Source organism: Leucoraja erinacea, chromosome 30 (assembly GCF_028641065.1).
Source record: "Leucoraja erinacea ecotype New England chromosome 30, Leri_hhj_1, whole genome shotgun sequence".
Taxonomy (NCBI): Eukaryota; Metazoa; Chordata; class Chondrichthyes; order Rajiformes; family Rajidae; genus Leucoraja; species Leucoraja erinaceus.
The window spans coordinates 14,055,968-14,074,819 of NC_073406.1; the positions used below are offsets into that span (position 1 = coordinate 14,055,968).

Sequence of the window (18,852 nt, forward strand, 5' to 3'; positions counted from 1 at the left end):
AGCAAATAACAGCTACTAAAAGATCAGGCCAGATTGCATTAACAGCTGGTACTATTGAGTCCAGGAAGGTTCTGCAATGTCCCAAGCAGAGGGGTTAGATTCACTTGAATCCAGTCTTTTAGGCATAGTGAACAAATGTCCCATTCAGTTGAATGGGGTCATCAACCTTAAATAAAGGTTTACTGAATTTAAGCAGTGATTAAACTTGATATAAGAATATTATAAGGAATGGGAGTAGAATTAGGCCATTCGGCCCATCAAGTTTACTCGGCCATTTAATCATGGCTGGTCTATCTCCCCCTCTTAACCACTGCTCCCCATGACCTCTGACACCTGTACTAATCAAGAATCTATCTATCTCTGCCATAAAAATATCCACTGACTTGGCCTCCACAGCCTTCTGCGGCAAAGAATTCCACAGATTCACCACCCTCTGACTAAAGACATTTCTCCTCATCTCCTTCCTAAAAGAACGTCCTTTAATTCTGAGGCTATGGCCTCTAGTCCTAGACTCTCCCACTAGTGGAAACATGCTCTCAACATCCACTCTATCCAAACCTTTCACACTATTCTGTATGTTTCAATGAGGTCCCCCCTCATTCTTCTAAACTCCAGCGAGTACAGGCCCAGTGCAGACAAACGCTCATTATAGGTTAAGTTACTCATTCCTGGGATCATTTTGGTAAGCCTCCTCTGGACCTTTTCCAGAGTCAACACACCCTTCCTTAGATATGGTGCCCAAAATTGCTCACAATATTCTATGAGGCCTTATAGAGCCTCAACATTACATTCCTGTTTTTGTATACAAGCTCTACTGAAATAAATGCTAGCATTGAGTTTGCTTTCTTTACTACTGATTTGACTTGCAGATTAACTTTTTGGGAATATTGCACCAGCATTCCCAAGTCCCTTTGCACCTCCAATTTCTAGATTCTCACCCCATTAAGAAAATAGTCTACGCCTTTATTCCTATTACCTGAATGCATGACTCCACACTTTGCTGCACAATATTCCATTTGCCATTTCTCTGCCTATTCTCCCAACCTGTCCAAGTCCTTCTGCAGAGTCCCTGCTTTCTCTACACTACCTGCCCCTCCACCTATTTCCGTATCATCCGCAAACTTTGCCACAAGCCTTCAATCCCCTCGTCCAAACCATTAATACACAATGTGAAGAGTAGCGACCCCAGCACCAACCCTTGCGGAACTCCATTAGCGATTGGCAGCCACCCAGAAAAAGCCCCCCTTATTGCCATTCTGTCTTCTGCCACCCAGCCAAACTGCTATTTATGCAAGTATCTGCCCTTTGATACCGTGGGCTCTCATCTCCCTAAGCAGCCTAACGTGTAGCACCATATCAAATGCTTTCTGAAAATTTAAGTAAACAACATCTATTTACTTCAAAGAATTCCAGCAAATTTGTCAAGCAAGACCTCTTCTTCACAAAGCTTCCCAAGCACCTTCTCCCGAGTAATAGCCATTCCACTAACTTCCACCCCCTGATTCTCTTGAATTTCAGGCACGTTGCTGGTGTCTTCCACTGTGAAGACTGCTGCAAAAAAGTTATTCAACTCCTCTGCCATTTCTTTATTTCCCATTATCAATTCTGCATCATTCTCCAGCGGTCCAACATCCACTCTTGCCTCTTTCTTGTTCTTTATATAACTGAAGAAACTCTTGTGATCCTCTTTTATATTATTGGCCAGCTTACCTTCGTATTTCATCATTTCTCCCCGTATTGTCTTTTTAATTACCCTCTTCTTTCCACTAATCTTTGCTATGTTAATTTCATACCAACTGAAAATTAAAGAAACCAGAACATGTTGTCAGAGTTATAACGACAGAGGGGAAATGGAAAACAACAATCTGGAATTCTTCAGATCAGACCGCAACATTCCAGGTTGATGACATTTCAACAATTAAAAAATAAACAATGTTCTTTGAGATAAAAAGACGTGTTTAGTTTAGAGTTACAGCGCGGAAACAGGCCCTTCGGCCCACCGGGTCCGCGAATATTCGGCTCCCAGCTCCGATCCTCTTGCAGCCACGTCTCTAATTCCCACAACATCATACCTACCAATCTCTAACTGTGCTACAAGCTCATCCACTTTATTTCTTATACTACACGCATTCAAATACAACACCATTAATTCGGTATTCATCTCCCTCCGCACACCAGTCCCAATTTTACCCGACCTTACTCTCTTGCCCCTTCTTGAAAATTCCGCCCCATTAATTTGGGAGACTTCTGTAACATTTCCTGCACTCTTTCCCTTTAACTCCACCCTTACACTTCCAATTTGAGGACAACCCCCCCCCCCCACCCCAATTTTATTTTAAACTCTATCTACAGCCCTAGTTATACGGTTTGTCAGGAGTCTGGTTCCAGCCCGGTTCAACTGGAGCCCATCCCATCGGAACAGTTCCCTTCTTTCCCAATACTGGTGGTAATGTCCCACAAAATCAAAGCTACTTCTTCCACTCCAGTCTTTGAGCCACGCATTCAACTGTCTTATCCTCTCAACCCTATGCCAATTTGCAAGCGACTCAAATAGCAATCCATAGGTCATTACCTCTTTGGTTCTGCTTTTCAATTTGCTACCTAGCTGCTCAAATTCCTTTAGCAGAACATTTTTTCCTAGTTCTGGGGCAACTTAGTGGACAATTAACTTACTGACCCACATGTCTTTGGATTTGGGAGGAAACCGAATCATCCAGTGAAAAATCATGTGGTCACAGGGAGAACTTGCAAATTCAAATAGAAAGAACCCAATATTAAAAGTGAGCCTGGGTATTTTGCGCTGAGAGGTAGTGGCTCTACTACTAAATCATCTTGCCATAATTCTTTTTTTTTAACCTACAATTTTTATAAATAATATTTATTGAGTTAATTAGATGTTTTTTCACTGTCTCTAAATGTCACTGATTATAGAAACTTAGAAAGTAGGTACTGGAATAGGTCATTTGGCCTTTCGAGCCAGCACTTCCATTCAATATGTTCACTGCTGGCAAAATATTCAACTCTAGCACAGTGTCATAAACAAAATTGGTACCATGTTCCTGCTTTTTTCCCCATATCCCTTGATTCCGTTGGCCCTTAGAGCTATATCTAACTCTCTCTAGAAAACATCCAGTGAATTGGCCTCCACTGCCTTCTGTGGAATTCTCTGCCACAGAAGGTAGTTGAGGCCAGTTCATTGGCTATATTTAAGAGGGTGTTAGATGTGGCCCTTGTGGCTAAAGGGATCAGGGGGTATGGAGAGAAGGCAGGTACAGGATACTGAGTTGGATGATCAGCCATGATCATATTGAATGGCGGTGCAGGCTCGAAGGGCCGAATGACCTACTCCTGCACCTATTTTCTATGTTTCTAAACTGCTTGTGGGAAAGCCCATGCTCTCAAAGTAAGGACAACAGTGGGGTTAATATCCAGGGTGAGTGCAAGGTGTGGAGGATGTCCACTGGGATCAAGCCTGTAATTTTTTTGTGCCACTGTTACAGTGCAATTATTTTAAACCTTCCACTTAGCAGACTTAAGCTCTAGATAGTAGTGATAAACCTGGGCATCAATCTTGGAAGGAATATTGCATGCACACTTACAAGCTTCTGTCAGAAACAAATAGTATGGGTGGTGAGTCAATTGTCCTGTTGGTTGCAAGGAATTGATGGTATATTGTTGCTGTCTTAACTGAACTTCTTAACTGTCTTTACCTTGCAAGCCATTGTAGAAATAAAAATCCAGTTAGAAGGTGAAATAGAATAAAATATCTATATTTCTAAAACAAACATGGAGGGCTTTTATGCCTGCTGTTTTAATGTTTATCATTTCAACTCTTGCAAATGCTATTTTATAGAGCACATATTTTGCTTTTCCTTAAACTGTTAAAGGGTCCCGACCAGAAACGGCACCTATCCTTTTTCTCCAGAGATGCTGCCTAACACGTTAAGTTACTCCAGCATTTCTCAAATTCTGACCATTCTGTGAATTTCAAAATGATGTTAAGGTATTTTGCTAATGTTTTCCTTTTAGGAATTCCATTTGTCTACCGGGGCCTTCCCTGTCCTTATGCTTCAGTTATCCTATCCTCAACCTTTGTCTTGACTGGAGGGAATTGTTTCTTCCTGCATATCGCTGCAGTGGTGATGATCCTCTTCATGACTGACCAAGGCAATTATCCCCATGACAGGATCTTGGAAACACAGCTTTGGAAAAAAACTGTGTACATCGGAGGTGTGTAAAATTCTCAATTAACAGGCTATATTCACTTGATAGTATGCATTTTCAGTTTAATCTAATGTAATTGATTTAAGTACAAAAATGACCAACGTGTAATTGTGATATGAAGAATGTTATGATATTATTACAAGTGGTTTCCCTTATTGTCATAGATTTTATGTCCATATGTTGTAATTTTAAGACAGGCCACCAGAGGAGCACACTGGCCATTTACCAGTGAAAGGTTTCTTCCACTGCAGGAACAGATTATTCTCATTATTTTATGTCAAACTATTCAATCAATTACTGTTCCATAATTAAGAACTCCGCTAACTTCTTGCTTTGAGTTCTACGTTGTCTGTGAATCTAATCTCAGTATTGTTTCGCCTGAAGCACACCCCTAAATTGTCCATGTGTTTTTCCTGCTCCATTATGCAATTTTACCAGACCTCCTCCCTTTCTCCCCACCACATTCACAGTTGTCATTGATCCACATTCACTGACAACCCAAGTACCGGTATTGTCTTCATCAAATCTCCGCCCTACCCCAGCCACCCTATTCCAGTGCCTCGTGTCGTTTCTGCTAATGATCTTATTGCTTGGGTTTATTCAGCTGAAGCACATGGTGAACTTCAGTGACCCGATTTCTCATAACTGTTCTCTGGTCTCTGCTGGCAAGCTGTAACTCTATTTCAATGTCGGATGTTTAATAAACACTGGCATTCCCATTCTTGTACAGAGTTAGCCTCAGATTTTAAGACTTATAATTTTGACTTTTCCAATGATTAATTAAAATAAATTTTAGTTAATAGATATAGTTGTTTATTAGTCAAGTAGTTGATGACAGAGAGAAGTGGTGGTGTGGTAGAACTGTTAGGTCACCAGTGATTAATGTGGAACTTAATATTTTGAAGAGGTGATAAAAAAAATTGCTTGGCATGGTGTTGAAATGGAGAAATATAATGAGCTGAGGTAAATCCCTGAGGATTTTGGAAAATCTTTAAGCCTGCCACTACATATAATGCCTCCTCCTTTGGCGAGGGCATTTTTTTTTCTAACCATCTCCTTCATTGATTTCTCCAACTGTTGTCCAGTCCATTTGTGCATACTGATGGTCATCATTCATTGAAGACCTCATTTACATTCTTAACTCCATACAGGGACTGCTACTTTGATCTGTAATGGGTCCTACTCATTACCCATGTATCCTACTGCCCTCAGTATAACTAATTAAATATTTGGGGATTTTCCTTAAACTTATCTGCCAGTGCCATTTTGTGCTCCTTTCATCCTTCTAATTTTTTTTAAGTAATCTTTTCTATATTCTATACTCCTCTGGTGCCTCATCTGTTCTAAATTCTCTAAACCTGTCATAATCCTATTTTTTTGTATTTATTAAACCTCTGTCCCTTACCATCAATGTTCATTAGAATTGTTGATATTACTCTTTACCATGAGGGGGATATGAACTCTCATTATTTCACTTTTGAATATCTCCAACTTGTTTCCTTTAGAAGTTAATTGCAACTGGCTGCTGCTATTTACCATTTGCCAGGCTGTCTTATTATGTTGAAATTAAGACGCAACACAGCATCCTAGAATCCTGTCTATATCTGCAAATATCTATTCCTCTCACCATTATAAATTTCTCTGGGACAATTTCTCCTCCCACTTTCTGTTGCTGAACACCAACATTATTGTGAACTTAATTACGGTTGAATTCCCCAGAGGAACACTCACGTTTTTTTTTTGCTATAGCAGGGTGACCAAAACTTAACACTACTCGAAGTTCAGCTTTACCAACATAATATAACATCCCAACTTCAATACTCAATTCCCTGACTGAAGACCAGAGTGCATCCACCACCCTAACTACCTGTGACGCCATTTTAAAGGAACTATATGATTGTACTCCTTGATCCCTCTGATGTACGAAACGTCAAGGCCCTACTATTTACTGTATCGGGCCTATCCTGGTTTGTCTTCCCAAAATGCAATATGTCACACTTATCTGAATTAAAGTCTATTAGCCATTCCTCGGCCTACTTGCCCAGGTGATTCAAGATCCCACTGTAGTTCTTGATAACCATCTTCACTGTCTACGATACTACCCATTTTAATGTCATCTCATTACTAATCATGCCTTGTACATTCTCATCCAAATCGTTGATATAAATGACAAACAGCAATGGGCCCTGAGATTTGATAAAGAGAAAAAAAGTATGTGGTACTAAAAGCAGAAAAGACCATCTGAGCTGTAGAGAATGTAGGAGGGTGCTTACAATAGGAAACAAAAACAAGAGGGCAAAGAGGGGCTATGAAGTATCACTGGCAGATCAGAGTAAAGAAAATCCCACCGCATTTTATGTAGATAGAGAGCACGAGGGTAATCGGAGAAAGAGGTACCAAGCGGTAATCTGCTTGAAATGAGATGTGGTTGAGGTCTTAATTTCCTTCCGCATTCAACAGGAAAGACATTCTAGTTGGAGATTTCAAATGGGATATTGAAATTCTAGAAGTTGTTAAAATTAAAAAGGAGGTGGTGTTAGATGTTTTAGCGACCATAAAGGTGTATAATTTCCAGCATCTCATGAAATGTATTCCAGGCTATTATGCAAAGTAAAAGGAGATTCCTGGAGCCCTGACGGAGATATTTAACTCTTCTCTGGCTGCAGGTGAGGTGCCAGAAGACTGGAAGACAGCAAATGTGGTAGCTTTATTCAAGAAGGGCAACAGGGATAAGTCAGGTAATTATATGCCAGTGAGCCTAATGTCAGTGGTAGAGAAATGACTGAAAGAAATAAAACCTGAGGGATAGTTCTAAACAGCACTTGGAAAGGTAGGAGTTGCTCAGGGATAGACACTACAGGTGTGTTGGTGGGATATCATGGCTGACTCTTTTTGAAGAGGTAACTAAATATATCGACAAGGACAGTATATATAGATAGTGGTTTACACAGTCTTCAGTATGGCATTTGGCAAGGCCCCACGTGAAAGGCTGATCCAAAAGTTGGAGTCCAAGACTAGTTGGTAAATTAGATCAAAAATTGGTTTAGTAGCACATGGCAGTATGAGATCGTGGGTGAGTGCTGTTGCGATTAGAAGTCTGATCAGTGGTGAACCACAGGGATCATTGCTGGGACTTTTCCTGTTTGTTATATATTTTGACGACTTGGATATGAATATAGGAAGTATGAGTCTTTGCAGATGACCTGGAAATTGGGGGTGGTGCTGATAGTGAGGAGGCTAGTTGTAGGCTACAGAAAGGTTTTGATCATTGGTAAGAGTAGGACAATGACAGATGGAATGTAATCCTGGTAAGTATAAGATTATGCATTTCAGGGGGTTTAATATGAGACGTGCACCATGAATTGTTGGGTCATAGGCAGTTTTGAGAACAAAGGGATGAGTATGTCTAAAGAGATGGCAGCACTGTTGGATAATGTGGTGAAGCACATAGTATGCTTGCCTTTTTTTTTGCCAGGACATAGAGATTAAGAGGAGGGGGTGTTCATTTGCCACACTATAGGAAGTGGTAGATTGTGGAGAAGGAGATCCATTGGGATGTTGCCTGGGATACAATGCTTCAATTATGAGGTGAGAGTCGATGGGTTTGTTTATTTCCTTGGAGCAGAGGATACTGATAGAAGTGTCAAAATTAGGAAAGTCATGGTTAGGGTAGATAGTAAGAAACCTCCCCTCTGGCAGAGATGTCTAAGACCAGAGGTGAGGAAGAAGAGGTGTAGGTATTCAAAGAAGATACAGAGGCTCATTGCAATGTGGAACATTGCCTGAGAAGGTGAAGGAGGCAGCTACTAACAACATTTAGAAGCATCTGAATGAGTACTTGCCTCGACGCTTTAATAAATAGGCTGTGCATCATGTTGCTAAATGGGATTGGTATAGCTAGGTAGTTGGTTCTAGGCACAGACATAGTGTGCCGAAGACCCTGTTTCTGTTTTATTTGATAAGAAAGCAGAAAATTTGTCTTCTGCATTGAATATTGCTTTAATATTGCTGTCTAAAAAGCTACTGAGAAAAGTGAGCATGTGCTTGTGAATTAGAAAAGAACATGACCATGCAGGACCCAACGTGAATGTAAAAGGCTAAAGCAATTGTAACTATATTATGCAGAAATACCCAAATGATCTATTGCCACCTCCTTGGATCAATACTATAAATAAATATTTTATCTCCATCTTCGACATGGAAGGCTCAAAGCCTCGCAGAACTCTTGTGGACAACCCCAAACAGTGGCAAACATCACTGTTTTTCTAGCCCAGGAACTCGGACATACTAATGTTGACTTTGCTGCTCTGACTAAGATGCAACAGATAACTAGCCCAAAGAACAATATGGTAGATGCATTTCCTCTTGGAATGGCACACCAGAAGAGGAATACCATCTTCAGAGGGTGGGATTCATCATTAAGGACGTGTGTCTTAGAGGCTCATCAAATAGAATGAGTGAAAATTCTTGACTCCAACATTTTAATTCTGAACCCGCACAGTCTGATCATGAACACATATGCTCCAACCTTGAAGTTATAGATGGGGAAGGATTTTTTTTTCTGCCCTGGACAAAACTTTGGTGCATGCCTAATGGAGAGAAACGGACCTTGAGCAGTTTTTGTGCCCGCCCGGGTCAGAAAAGACAAACTGATATGGCATGAGTAGAAAGAAGGGATTGGGTAAAACTGAAATCTGAGGAAATGCTTGGGACAAGGACTTGCGTAACCAACAACCTTGCTTCATCAAAGGGACAAATAGATCTAATGGCAATAGCCTCAATCCAGCATGTTACATAATGTCATTTTCCGTGGGCAAGGACAGCAAGCATGTCCGTATTATTGTACTGTGACAGGTTGGATGATTATGCAGCCGACCACGATTTAATCCACAGTTTTATCTCCATCAGCCTGGCTCTAAAACAAAAGTAGCAAATAAATCAATGTCGAAACTCAAAAATCCCAGTGCTTTACACACAACCTGTTCACCCCCAATCATTAGGAGTCAAGGTGCAACCTCTGTACCTTAGCTGCGCTGAAGTTCATATTAATTAGTAGAGCCAGGATTTTGCCATGAGCCCTTTCATGCCTTTTTTGATGATTTCACCAGGATGATGCCTTTTTCACGATCGAGTGCCCAAATCAGCCATTTTTTTGCTGTTTTGCTAAAAGGTTATGCTATTTTCTCGTTGTACTGTGATTACAATGACGTTTTCTAAGATGTTATTATTAGTATAACATTGGTGTATAACATGTATAGTATTAGTATAACATGTTATTATTAGTATAACATAGTATGACTTACAGAACATTTCCACCACCGGGGCGAAACCGGAGGCGCCACTTTCAGTCATTCATTATTTATTTATTCGTGCCACTGCCCGCTGGTTCAGTCCTTTCCAAGATCTATTTAAGGAAGCACTGCAGATGCTGGAAAAATCGAAAGTAGACAAAAAATGCTGGAGAAACTCAGCGGGTGAGGCAGCATTGATGGAGAGTAGGAATAGGCGATGTTTTGGGTCGAGACCCTTCTGACTGTTGCTGGGGGAGAGGGGCTGGAAAAAGAAAGGAAGAGGCGGAGACAGTAGGACTAGAAGGAGAGCTGGGGAGGGAAAAGACAAGGGCTATCTAAAATTAGAGAAGTCAATGTTGATATCGCCGAGGTGAACTACCCAAGCGAAATGCGCAAGCATGTCTCCTCACTACATTTACTGCTGGCTCCAGTCGCAAATCCGAGTTTTCGAGTGATCTGTGCAAGGCATTCATTGATGCTGGAATTCCACTGTGGAAATTGTAGTAACAAATCTCTCAGAGGTTTTTTTGAGAAATACACAGAGGAACATATACCAAGCGAGTCATCATTACGGAATAATTATGTTGACAACAACTTCAACATTGTGCTGAAAATTAAAGATGAAGTTGCATGCGACAAAATATGGATCTCAACAAATGTTGCCAATGTGGTCATCGGTACACTGGAGGCAGGTCAACCATCAAAGAAGTATTTGTTGACATCGGAAGTATTGGAGAAGTCAGACAGCTCAACTATTGCTCAGTTTACATCTTCACTTGCACTTTGGCCAGAAGGTATAAAACACAAGAATGTTCTTCTGTTTGTGACTTAAAGTTTTATTCCGCAAAATGTTGCATTTGACATGCTTAGCTCAAGGACTTCATAGAATTGCCAAGCATATACGTAGCTGGTTTCCAAATGTTGATCGCCTAGTTTCCAATGTCAAGAAAATCTTCCTCAAAGCAGTCAATGTGCAGTTGTTCCAGGAAATGGCACCCGAGATTCCGCTACCACCTCAGCCCGTTTTGACTAGGTGGGATACATGGGGTACTCTACTATGCTGCAAATTTAGAAAAGATAAAATAAATCGTCAACTGTTTTGAAGAAGAATCTGCTAGTCAGGATAGTCAGTGAAATCATGCAGAAAAAGTCCCTCCACCGTGATCTTGTGTTTATTGCTTCCAATTTTGTAAACTTCCCACAAGCTATCACTTCCCTTGAGAAATGTGGCAAACATTAGTGAATAACTTGCAGGTTTTCAACAAAGTAACTGACGATATTTGTAAAGTTCCTGGCGATGTAGGTAAAGACATACTGGGAAAATGTGAGTGATTTTAGCTAACAAAGATCTTGAAGAAATACAAAACATAGCTAAAGTTCTCAAAGGTAGTTGTAATGCACAAGATATCGACATGAATATAGAATCGATAGTTTGTTTTGGGTATGCACCAGTGACCTCAGCTAAGGTAGAAAGACGTTTTTCTCAATGAAAGCATATTCTGTCTGACAGACGGCATAGTTTAGTGCCAGATAATTTGAAAAAAATGCTAGTAATTACGTGCAACCAGGCAACTTTGGTCAATTAATGTAATATACCTTTATATTATTATTTTAAACCATATTTTGCTGGTGGAAATAAATGCCCTTTTAAGCCTTTATTGTCAATACATGCCTTTTTCGTGCCCTTTTTGTAATTTTATTACACTTTTTTGCCTGCCTATTTCAGTGTTTTTAGTGCCTAAACATCCTGGCTCTATTAATTAGCATCTGTGAAGAGACTCCTTGGCTTATCAATCAGAAAACATCATAAAAACGACACAAATTCCTAGCTCTCCAAATAGTGATGTGGTCGACCTCGCTATGATACCTCTACCGAATGTACTCTTGCTCTCAATCCTTGCTGCTCAACTTATGCTGCCAACTCTACATCTCTAAGCGTTTTCCTTTCATAAACCTCATACACTAAGTTCTCCCAAGGCAATGTCAGTTCTTATAAAATACACTATCCTCTAACTGACCATAACACTATATCAGGCCTTAAACTAGTACTAATTATTTGCTGCAGAACAAGCTTTCCTCCCAAATCTACCCGCAGAACTATCTAAAAAAAAACAGGTGATTGATGGAAAGAGCACAAGAGATTTAATTACTTGGTGAAAAACATAATGTGTTGATTCTTCAGTACTGTCAAGTCCATCCATGGCTCAAGACTCATTCCGAGTAGAGCTAACATTGGGAATAGTTTATCGGCAATAGTTGAATAGTCAATTCCTGCTGGAGGGCATTCTTTGAAGAATTGTCCTGAAATTCTGTCCCTGATCCTAGTATTCTTGACTCCAACTTGCTACACACTGTTGTGTGTAGACTTACTACCATCTCGTCCGAAGAAGGGTCTCAGCACAAAATGTCGCCTATTCCTTCACTCCTTAGATGCTGCCTCACCCGCTGAGTTTCTCCAGCATTTTTATCTACCATCTCAGACCAATAAGTTGAAAAGACCATATGTCAACTGATAAACAACAAGCAGGTGGTAACTCTGCTGTGCTTCTAAAATATGACAAAGGAGATTAAGAAACAAATTGACAGATTCATTGTGAAATCTTTTAGCTGTTTCCTTATGATTCCCACAGTCGCATAAGTAGTCTACACAGGTCAAGTTAGAGGCATATTTATTATGACTACCTTAATAAAGGAGTCAATTCTGATTGTGGTAATAACACATTTATTTCCCTGTTGTCTGCCACAAGTAGACCAAATGCAAGAGTTTATCTCACCCACCACCTCCCAGTAACAAAAGAGTTGCCCTAATTGCAGAGCCACTGCCTCGTAGTTCCAGTGAACCTGGCCTTGGGTGCTATCTGTATTTGCACATTCTCCCTATGATTTCCCCTGGGTACTCTGCAAACCAGCGTGGGGTACCATCAAATGTTGAACTGCATACTCAAGTATGGCAGTACATTAAACATCTGTAAACCAAAGGTACTCTACCAGCCTGTGGCTACTGCACAATATCAATCCCCAATAATAAAAGATCCACTGCAAGATCCTGAAAACCACAGGCCATTTCACACAACTCTGTAGATCCCTCTCAGCAAAGACAGACATTTAACAAATTTCAGCCTTTGGCTGTCAAAGGAAGAAAATGTTTGAAGTCAAAGACTTAAAACCTAGGACAAAGGTAACTCTACCTCCTGTAGAGTCTGGAGCTACGGACCACCTGCAGCATGTCCCTTCAGATACTCTTCCTCTAGCATCAGCTTGTCTTCAGTTTGCTAGATTTTGGAGTGTGCAGTATGTGATAATGAAGTCTCCACATTTGTTTGATTTGTAATACAGGGTCTCTCAGTCCGATGCAGACAATTAAGTCCCATCTTCAGAAAACCAAAGGCATTTTCAATGCTAACTCGTTATCTGCATGGTTCCCTTTTGTATTTGCATTCAGCTGCTGTGATTAGAAAGAGCACTGATGTGAGGAGCCACAAAGGTAGGGGTAGTTCGAGTCCCTTGGGATTCACCTATCAGCTGCTAAAACTTCTCAGCAGTGTTGTCTCCTTCAGTAGAAAGTAATCTTGTGCTTCCAGGAACCATCGTCTTGAAGAAATTATTTTGATAATGACACAAAAAAGCTGTGCCGGATATTCCTATTGATCAAAGGATCTAATTTCTTCATGAATTCCTTATGCAAATATATTTGTTTTCAATTGCTGCCTCCATTTATGAGAAGCCACGATTTCTGGCAAATCCCAGCTTCCAGAATGCTACCTGCTTCCCTGTGAAAAGAAAAGAGATGAAGTAATTTATTTCCACATTGCCTAGATGACTGCTCGGAAGCAATAAATAGCATATGGGAGGCATAACAGAGATCCTGTGGTCGCAATGATTCTGTGACAAAGAAGTTGATAGTCAATTCGGCCTTTTCCTGCACAGAGACGGCAGTCCAGGCAAGAAAGCATGCCACATATCTTCCTTCGGAATGTCAAGTATCTTAGTGATGACAGCCTTGTAAAATCAAGCCTGCCTGCAAAATATCATTCATCAGAGAGATCCAGGTAAGTTATGATGCCTTAGAGGCTCTGGGAGGCAGCTCTTTGCTAAGGAGCATTGTCTTTACCTTCTGCCTAGAGGATCCAGACCAACCCCGTGTGCCCACAGCCACACCAGTTATGAAATCACATTTGTTGTGGGACTATTGAGATTAATGACAAACATGGGAATTTGGAAATGAACAGATAATGTACTGTTCACAGCATGTAATACACCACGAGTTGCAGATGCAGCACACAATTTTTCAAACGTCTTTTTGCCTTGAATTGTGAGTTGCAACACTGGTTAATGTTACTATAATGGCACATATACATTAATAAACTGTGTAATCATCTTAATATATTCACATTTGGTGAACATTTTAAGGACAAATTTAAATCAATTTGTCTTAAACTTTGCATTATAAAACTGCATATAGAAGCAAATGCAAGATATATAAAATATTTGAAACCTTTTTCCTTTTTTCTAGGTCTGATGATGTTGTTTTGCTGTCCCCTGCGGCTGACCTGCATATACTATTTGATTTGGTGTTTCTCCTATACACTTTTCCCATCTGCTATGTGGAGCAATGAATAATAAATCCCTGTTTCATGGATACCCTTCATATTACATGATTCATACAACAGTGCAGCAACCAGATCAAATCACATAAAAACAGCCGTACATGAAAACTGTAGAAAGATTGACCTATTCTGTCCTAATAGGGTGATACGGTTTTCTTTTTAAAGTTTCTGAACAGAATGGAGGTACTCATATTTTGCATCCCATTAACTAATTCATTCGCAGTAATATCAGTCATTCCTGATTTTTTTCACAAATCAGTTCCGCACAGAACGAGCAGAATGTAACATTCGAGGTTCAATTATGAGTTTGAAAGGATACGATCTTTGTATTTAAATCACTCATTAAAACTTTAAGCACTTTTTACATTTATTCAAAAAGTTATGAATGATGTATTCAAAAAATGACTTTCCTTTGTTTCATTTTTATTGAAATAAAAACATTGTTCAGTTTTATTTGCTGTGGAAACCAATAGTTCAAATATGCCCAAGTTATTACCTAAGTGGAGCATTGGATCAATTATATTTTAAATCTTCTGGACAGATCAGACATCGGTTAAGTTGTGGCTTATTTTATGATTTTTAAGCATTAAAGTATGTTTACCAATGGGCTAACACTTGAAGTGCTTGATCGCGTCTCTTCCCTTTAACTCCACACTGATCAACATTTTAAAAATTCTCAGACACACTCCGTAAATGAATCAATGGGCAAAGGATCCCAGGTTGCTGGCATTCTTCTGAAAATATTAGAATCAACTTACTTTTTGGAGTTTTCCATTCCCACATACTAGTAGCACATGCCACATTAAGGAATTTCCTTCACTCCTTTTGCAAATTACACTTCAAGTCACCTTTGAATAATCCTTTCTGGACTTCTGAAAACTTGGTAAACTCTTTGAATTGAGCTGGAAACATGCACTGAAATCCTAGTCCACATCCAACCTACAACAGTTTGACCCAACCCAATTGCACCTAAAATCCTATCTCGATAATTGGTGCGCCCAACCAGTGCCAATCCTGGTTATTACCATACTATCCCTCCACAACACGCTCAATGCTCTAGAGTTAAGAGTGTTTTATTGTCATATGTCCCGGATGGGACAATGAAATTCTTACTTGCTGCAGCACAACAGAATATGTAATATGTAAACATAGTACATAACGGGGGGAAAGAAAAAGTTCAATAAATTAACAAATATAATGCAATAATAAGTCTTTTGCAGTTCAGAGCTTATTCGTTGTTGTGTTTAAATGCCTGATGGCTGTAGAAAGAAGCTGTTCCTGAACTTGGACATTGCAGTTTTCAGGCTCCTGTACCTTCTTCCTGATGGCAATGGAGAAATGAGTGTGTGGCCTGGATGGTGTGGGTCTTTGATGATTTTGGGATGCCATTTAAATGTGGTATTCTGTTCAATGCAGGAACCCTTACACTCATTTCACTGTCCATCCGTCTGACATTCTATCCCATCATGTCCCCTCATCCAACTCCTTCTCTTCAACGAGACTTCACACTTTTTCTTTAAATCAGTAGAAAATCATTGCTGCCTGCCTCCTGGCATTTGTGTCTTGTGATTTAAAGGACTTGAGAATTAATTTTGAGTCATTTATCGTTTTTTTTAATAAATAGAATTATGCATATATAACGGTAATTTTATCTTTTGTGAGTCTATAGGGATATATAATAGGTTGTTTTAAATACTTAGCTGTTTGCATCTTTATAGCCATTATTATTTTCATTCTATGGTACAGTAAAACAACATCTGGACTCTGCTCATGTTGAACTCTGCTACTGATGATGTATTATATGCAATAGGGGAAGCAAGTCTGAGAGCAGTTTTTTTTTGTCCTCAGTAGACATAAGGAAGAAGCTAATAGATGCTTCTTTTCATTGTGTGATGTCAACTGTCAATAGGGTAGACAGTCAATCTTTTCCCCAGAAATTCCAAAGATTAGAGAGTGAAAGGGGCAAAGTTTAAAGGATATATGGGGGTAAGTGTTTGAAAAAAACAGCGTGGAACATTCCTTGCTGGGCATGGTGGGAGAAGCAGATACAATAGCAGCATACAACAAACTTTTGGATAGGCACATGAATATGTAGAGATTGGAGGTTATATGGATTATTATTGTTCTATGTTCTTAGAAGATTGGAAGTAACTGCAAGTCCAAAGATTTGATAAGAAAGTAACCCCAGTCTCAGGACGGGATTAAGACAGTGCTGCACAAGTGATAGTGCTGCCTCTCAAATGAAGATATTAAACCAGTGCCTGACTACTACTCGTGTAGATACAAAAGTGCACATCACTTTTGTTTTGGAAAGATTTATACAATGCTCTGGCCATCTATTTATCTCTTGCTATGCATTACTAAAATAGATGACCAGATCATATTCCATCTTGCTGTTTGTGAGCTAGTGAACAAATTAGCAGGTTTGTTTCCTTTAATACACCTGCGATTACACTTCAAAAGCAATTCGTAGTCAAGTATTTCAAGGTATGAAAAATTGCAGTAACTACAAGACTTTTTTTTTCTTTTTGCCCGTAATGTGAAGTTTTTTGTATATGAAGCACATTGCATCTGTGTACATTTTAAAGTGGATCTTCTTGTAAGGAACTTAGCTTAATTTCTGTGCCATTTAATGCAGATCATTCATGTGTGAAATACAAACAAGTTTAGTTTAGTTCAGAAATACAGCGTTGAAACAGCCTTTTCAGGCCACGCCGACCAACGATCATCCATACACTAATCCTATTTTTTCCCAGTTTCGCATCCTACCCACAAGGGGTAATTTATAGAAGCTAATTAACCTACAAACCTGCATGTCTTTGGAATGTGGCGGGGGGAACCGGAGCGAGCGGAGACTACCCACATGGTCATGAAGGAACATACAAACTCCATATAGGCAGCACCTGTAGTCAGGATCGAACCTGGGTCCTGGCGCTGTAAGAGAGCCACTCTACTGTTACAGCACAGTGCTGCCCAGGTCTTGTGGCAATGTGTTCATGGAATAATAAATTCTGCAGAATCCAGACAGAGTCTGAACTACTTGTTAGCTTGTGTATTTGAATAATATGCATCATCCATATTTACCATAGATGTAAGCCACTATGCCGTCATATGTACAGCATATTTTGAGGGAAGAGTTGGATAGTGCTGGAAAACAAGCAGATTTAGCTATACAAATAGCCTGTACACTTGAGCCTGCAATTCTTTGAGACTGTTAAATTGCATCAACCAGCCAGAGCCACAACTTGACAGAGTCCATTGAAGGTGGCAATATGGTCATCCGGTTTGTTTTATGTGGGGGAGGAAGCTTATTTTTCAGTTTCTTACCTTACCGGAGCAGCGATTAATTTTTGCGTCGCATTCTCCGGTCGCTCTGCGGCCTACCATCGATGGAGCTGGAGGCCTCCTCGGACTGACCTTGGGCCCCACCGTGGACTTAACATTGGGGTTGATCTCTTGCCTGGGATTTCTCCAACTGCGGCCATTGAAAGCCCGCTGTGGATGTTGCGAGCTCCAATGTCGGGGAAAGTTCGACCAGCCCCGACGCGGGGTTCGATCGTCCGGTGCGGGGTGGCTGATATTTCCCCCGATGCAGCAGCTGATTGCCTTGATGCGGAGGGCTCACCGCCGGCTACGGGAGTCATGATCTTCCCATCAACGGTGGACTCGAGGCCCCCGACCGCAGGAGAGAAAAGATTGAACTTATTTTCGCCTTCCATCACAGTGAGGATTGTGGAGTGTCACTGTGATGGATGTTCATGATAAAATGTATTGCTGCTGCCGCATGTAATATTACATCCAAGTTTGTGATGTAACACTTTAAAAACTCTCTCAAATTTTTATTAGTTTCTATCGTTCTTGTTTTCTTTGCAATCACTTTTTCAGAGGACTAGTTGATCCACCCATTCTTTGAGATAAAATGTAGGAATAACTAACTAAAGTGGAATGTCATTTACAAAGCTTTGGTTGATTTTTCCAGCACTGGATTAAAGAATCTTAATTTAATCACAGAACCTTCTTGTTAACAAGTCTGAAGTTTCAAACTCGTGTTTATATGTAATGCCTGTAAATATTTGAGTACAAAACTTTTCCCCCAATAAAACAAAATTAGCCAAATCTGTATTATGTGTGTTTTTAAATTATTAAATGGGAAACAGTGGCAAACAATTTACCTGGTTTGTCCATTGTATGATCTTCTTGCGTGTCCACAGCCTAAAGTTGTAGGACTACTTGTTCTATTTGATCTTATTTGATTGTGCACGCCGGGTTGATTGTGTTTGTCAAAACAGGGCAGACCACGTGAAGGTTGCAATCTTTCACCCCCCCCTTGTATGATTGTGAAGTAAGCTTCAATGTAATTAAAAACTCAGTTAAAATGACCCAAACTAATCTTTGCTTGGAAGCTGAGCAATTCAGTCGTTTAGGACAATTTTAAAATAACTCATTCAAGTCCATCAGTTCCAATTGCTAAATATGCAAGTACCATCCAAATACAAGGTGTCTTGTCTCTATACAGGACTACATTCACAAGAACACACAAAAAAAGAGTAGGACTAGGCCACCAGGGCAGTTATACCTGCCCCACCATTCAATGTGAAAATGGGCAATCAATGCTGGCCTCAACTTTTCTTCTGCATCAGTCCCCAATAACCATAAATCTTTCCAATATTGAAGCTATCTCCACCATCCACGGGGAAGAGAATTCCAGAGATTCACCATCTGATGCTGTG

The 18,852-nt window shown here is 40.1% G+C and overlaps 1 protein-coding gene across 19 annotated transcripts in view; it reads left to right on the top strand.

Annotated features, from left to right (window-relative positions):
• Positions 1–14,573, top strand: part of tmem269 (transmembrane protein 269) — a 63,321-nt gene extending 48,748 nt beyond the window's left edge. For 18 of the 19 annotated variants that reach the window (XM_055659467.1, XM_055659468.1, XM_055659463.1 and 15 more), the window contains 3 exons: positions 4,030–4,230; positions 6,891–6,962; positions 14,029–14,573. In XM_055659467.1, the coding sequence (XP_055515442.1) occupies positions 4,030–4,230; positions 6,891–6,962; positions 14,029–14,135 (380 nt within the window). In that variant the 3' untranslated portion in view covers positions 14,136–14,573. The remainder of the gene's footprint in view (positions 1–4,029; positions 4,231–6,890; positions 6,963–14,028) is intronic. The other variant, XM_055659471.1, reaches the window with a different exon arrangement.
• Positions 14,574–18,852: the final 4,279 nt, after the last annotated feature.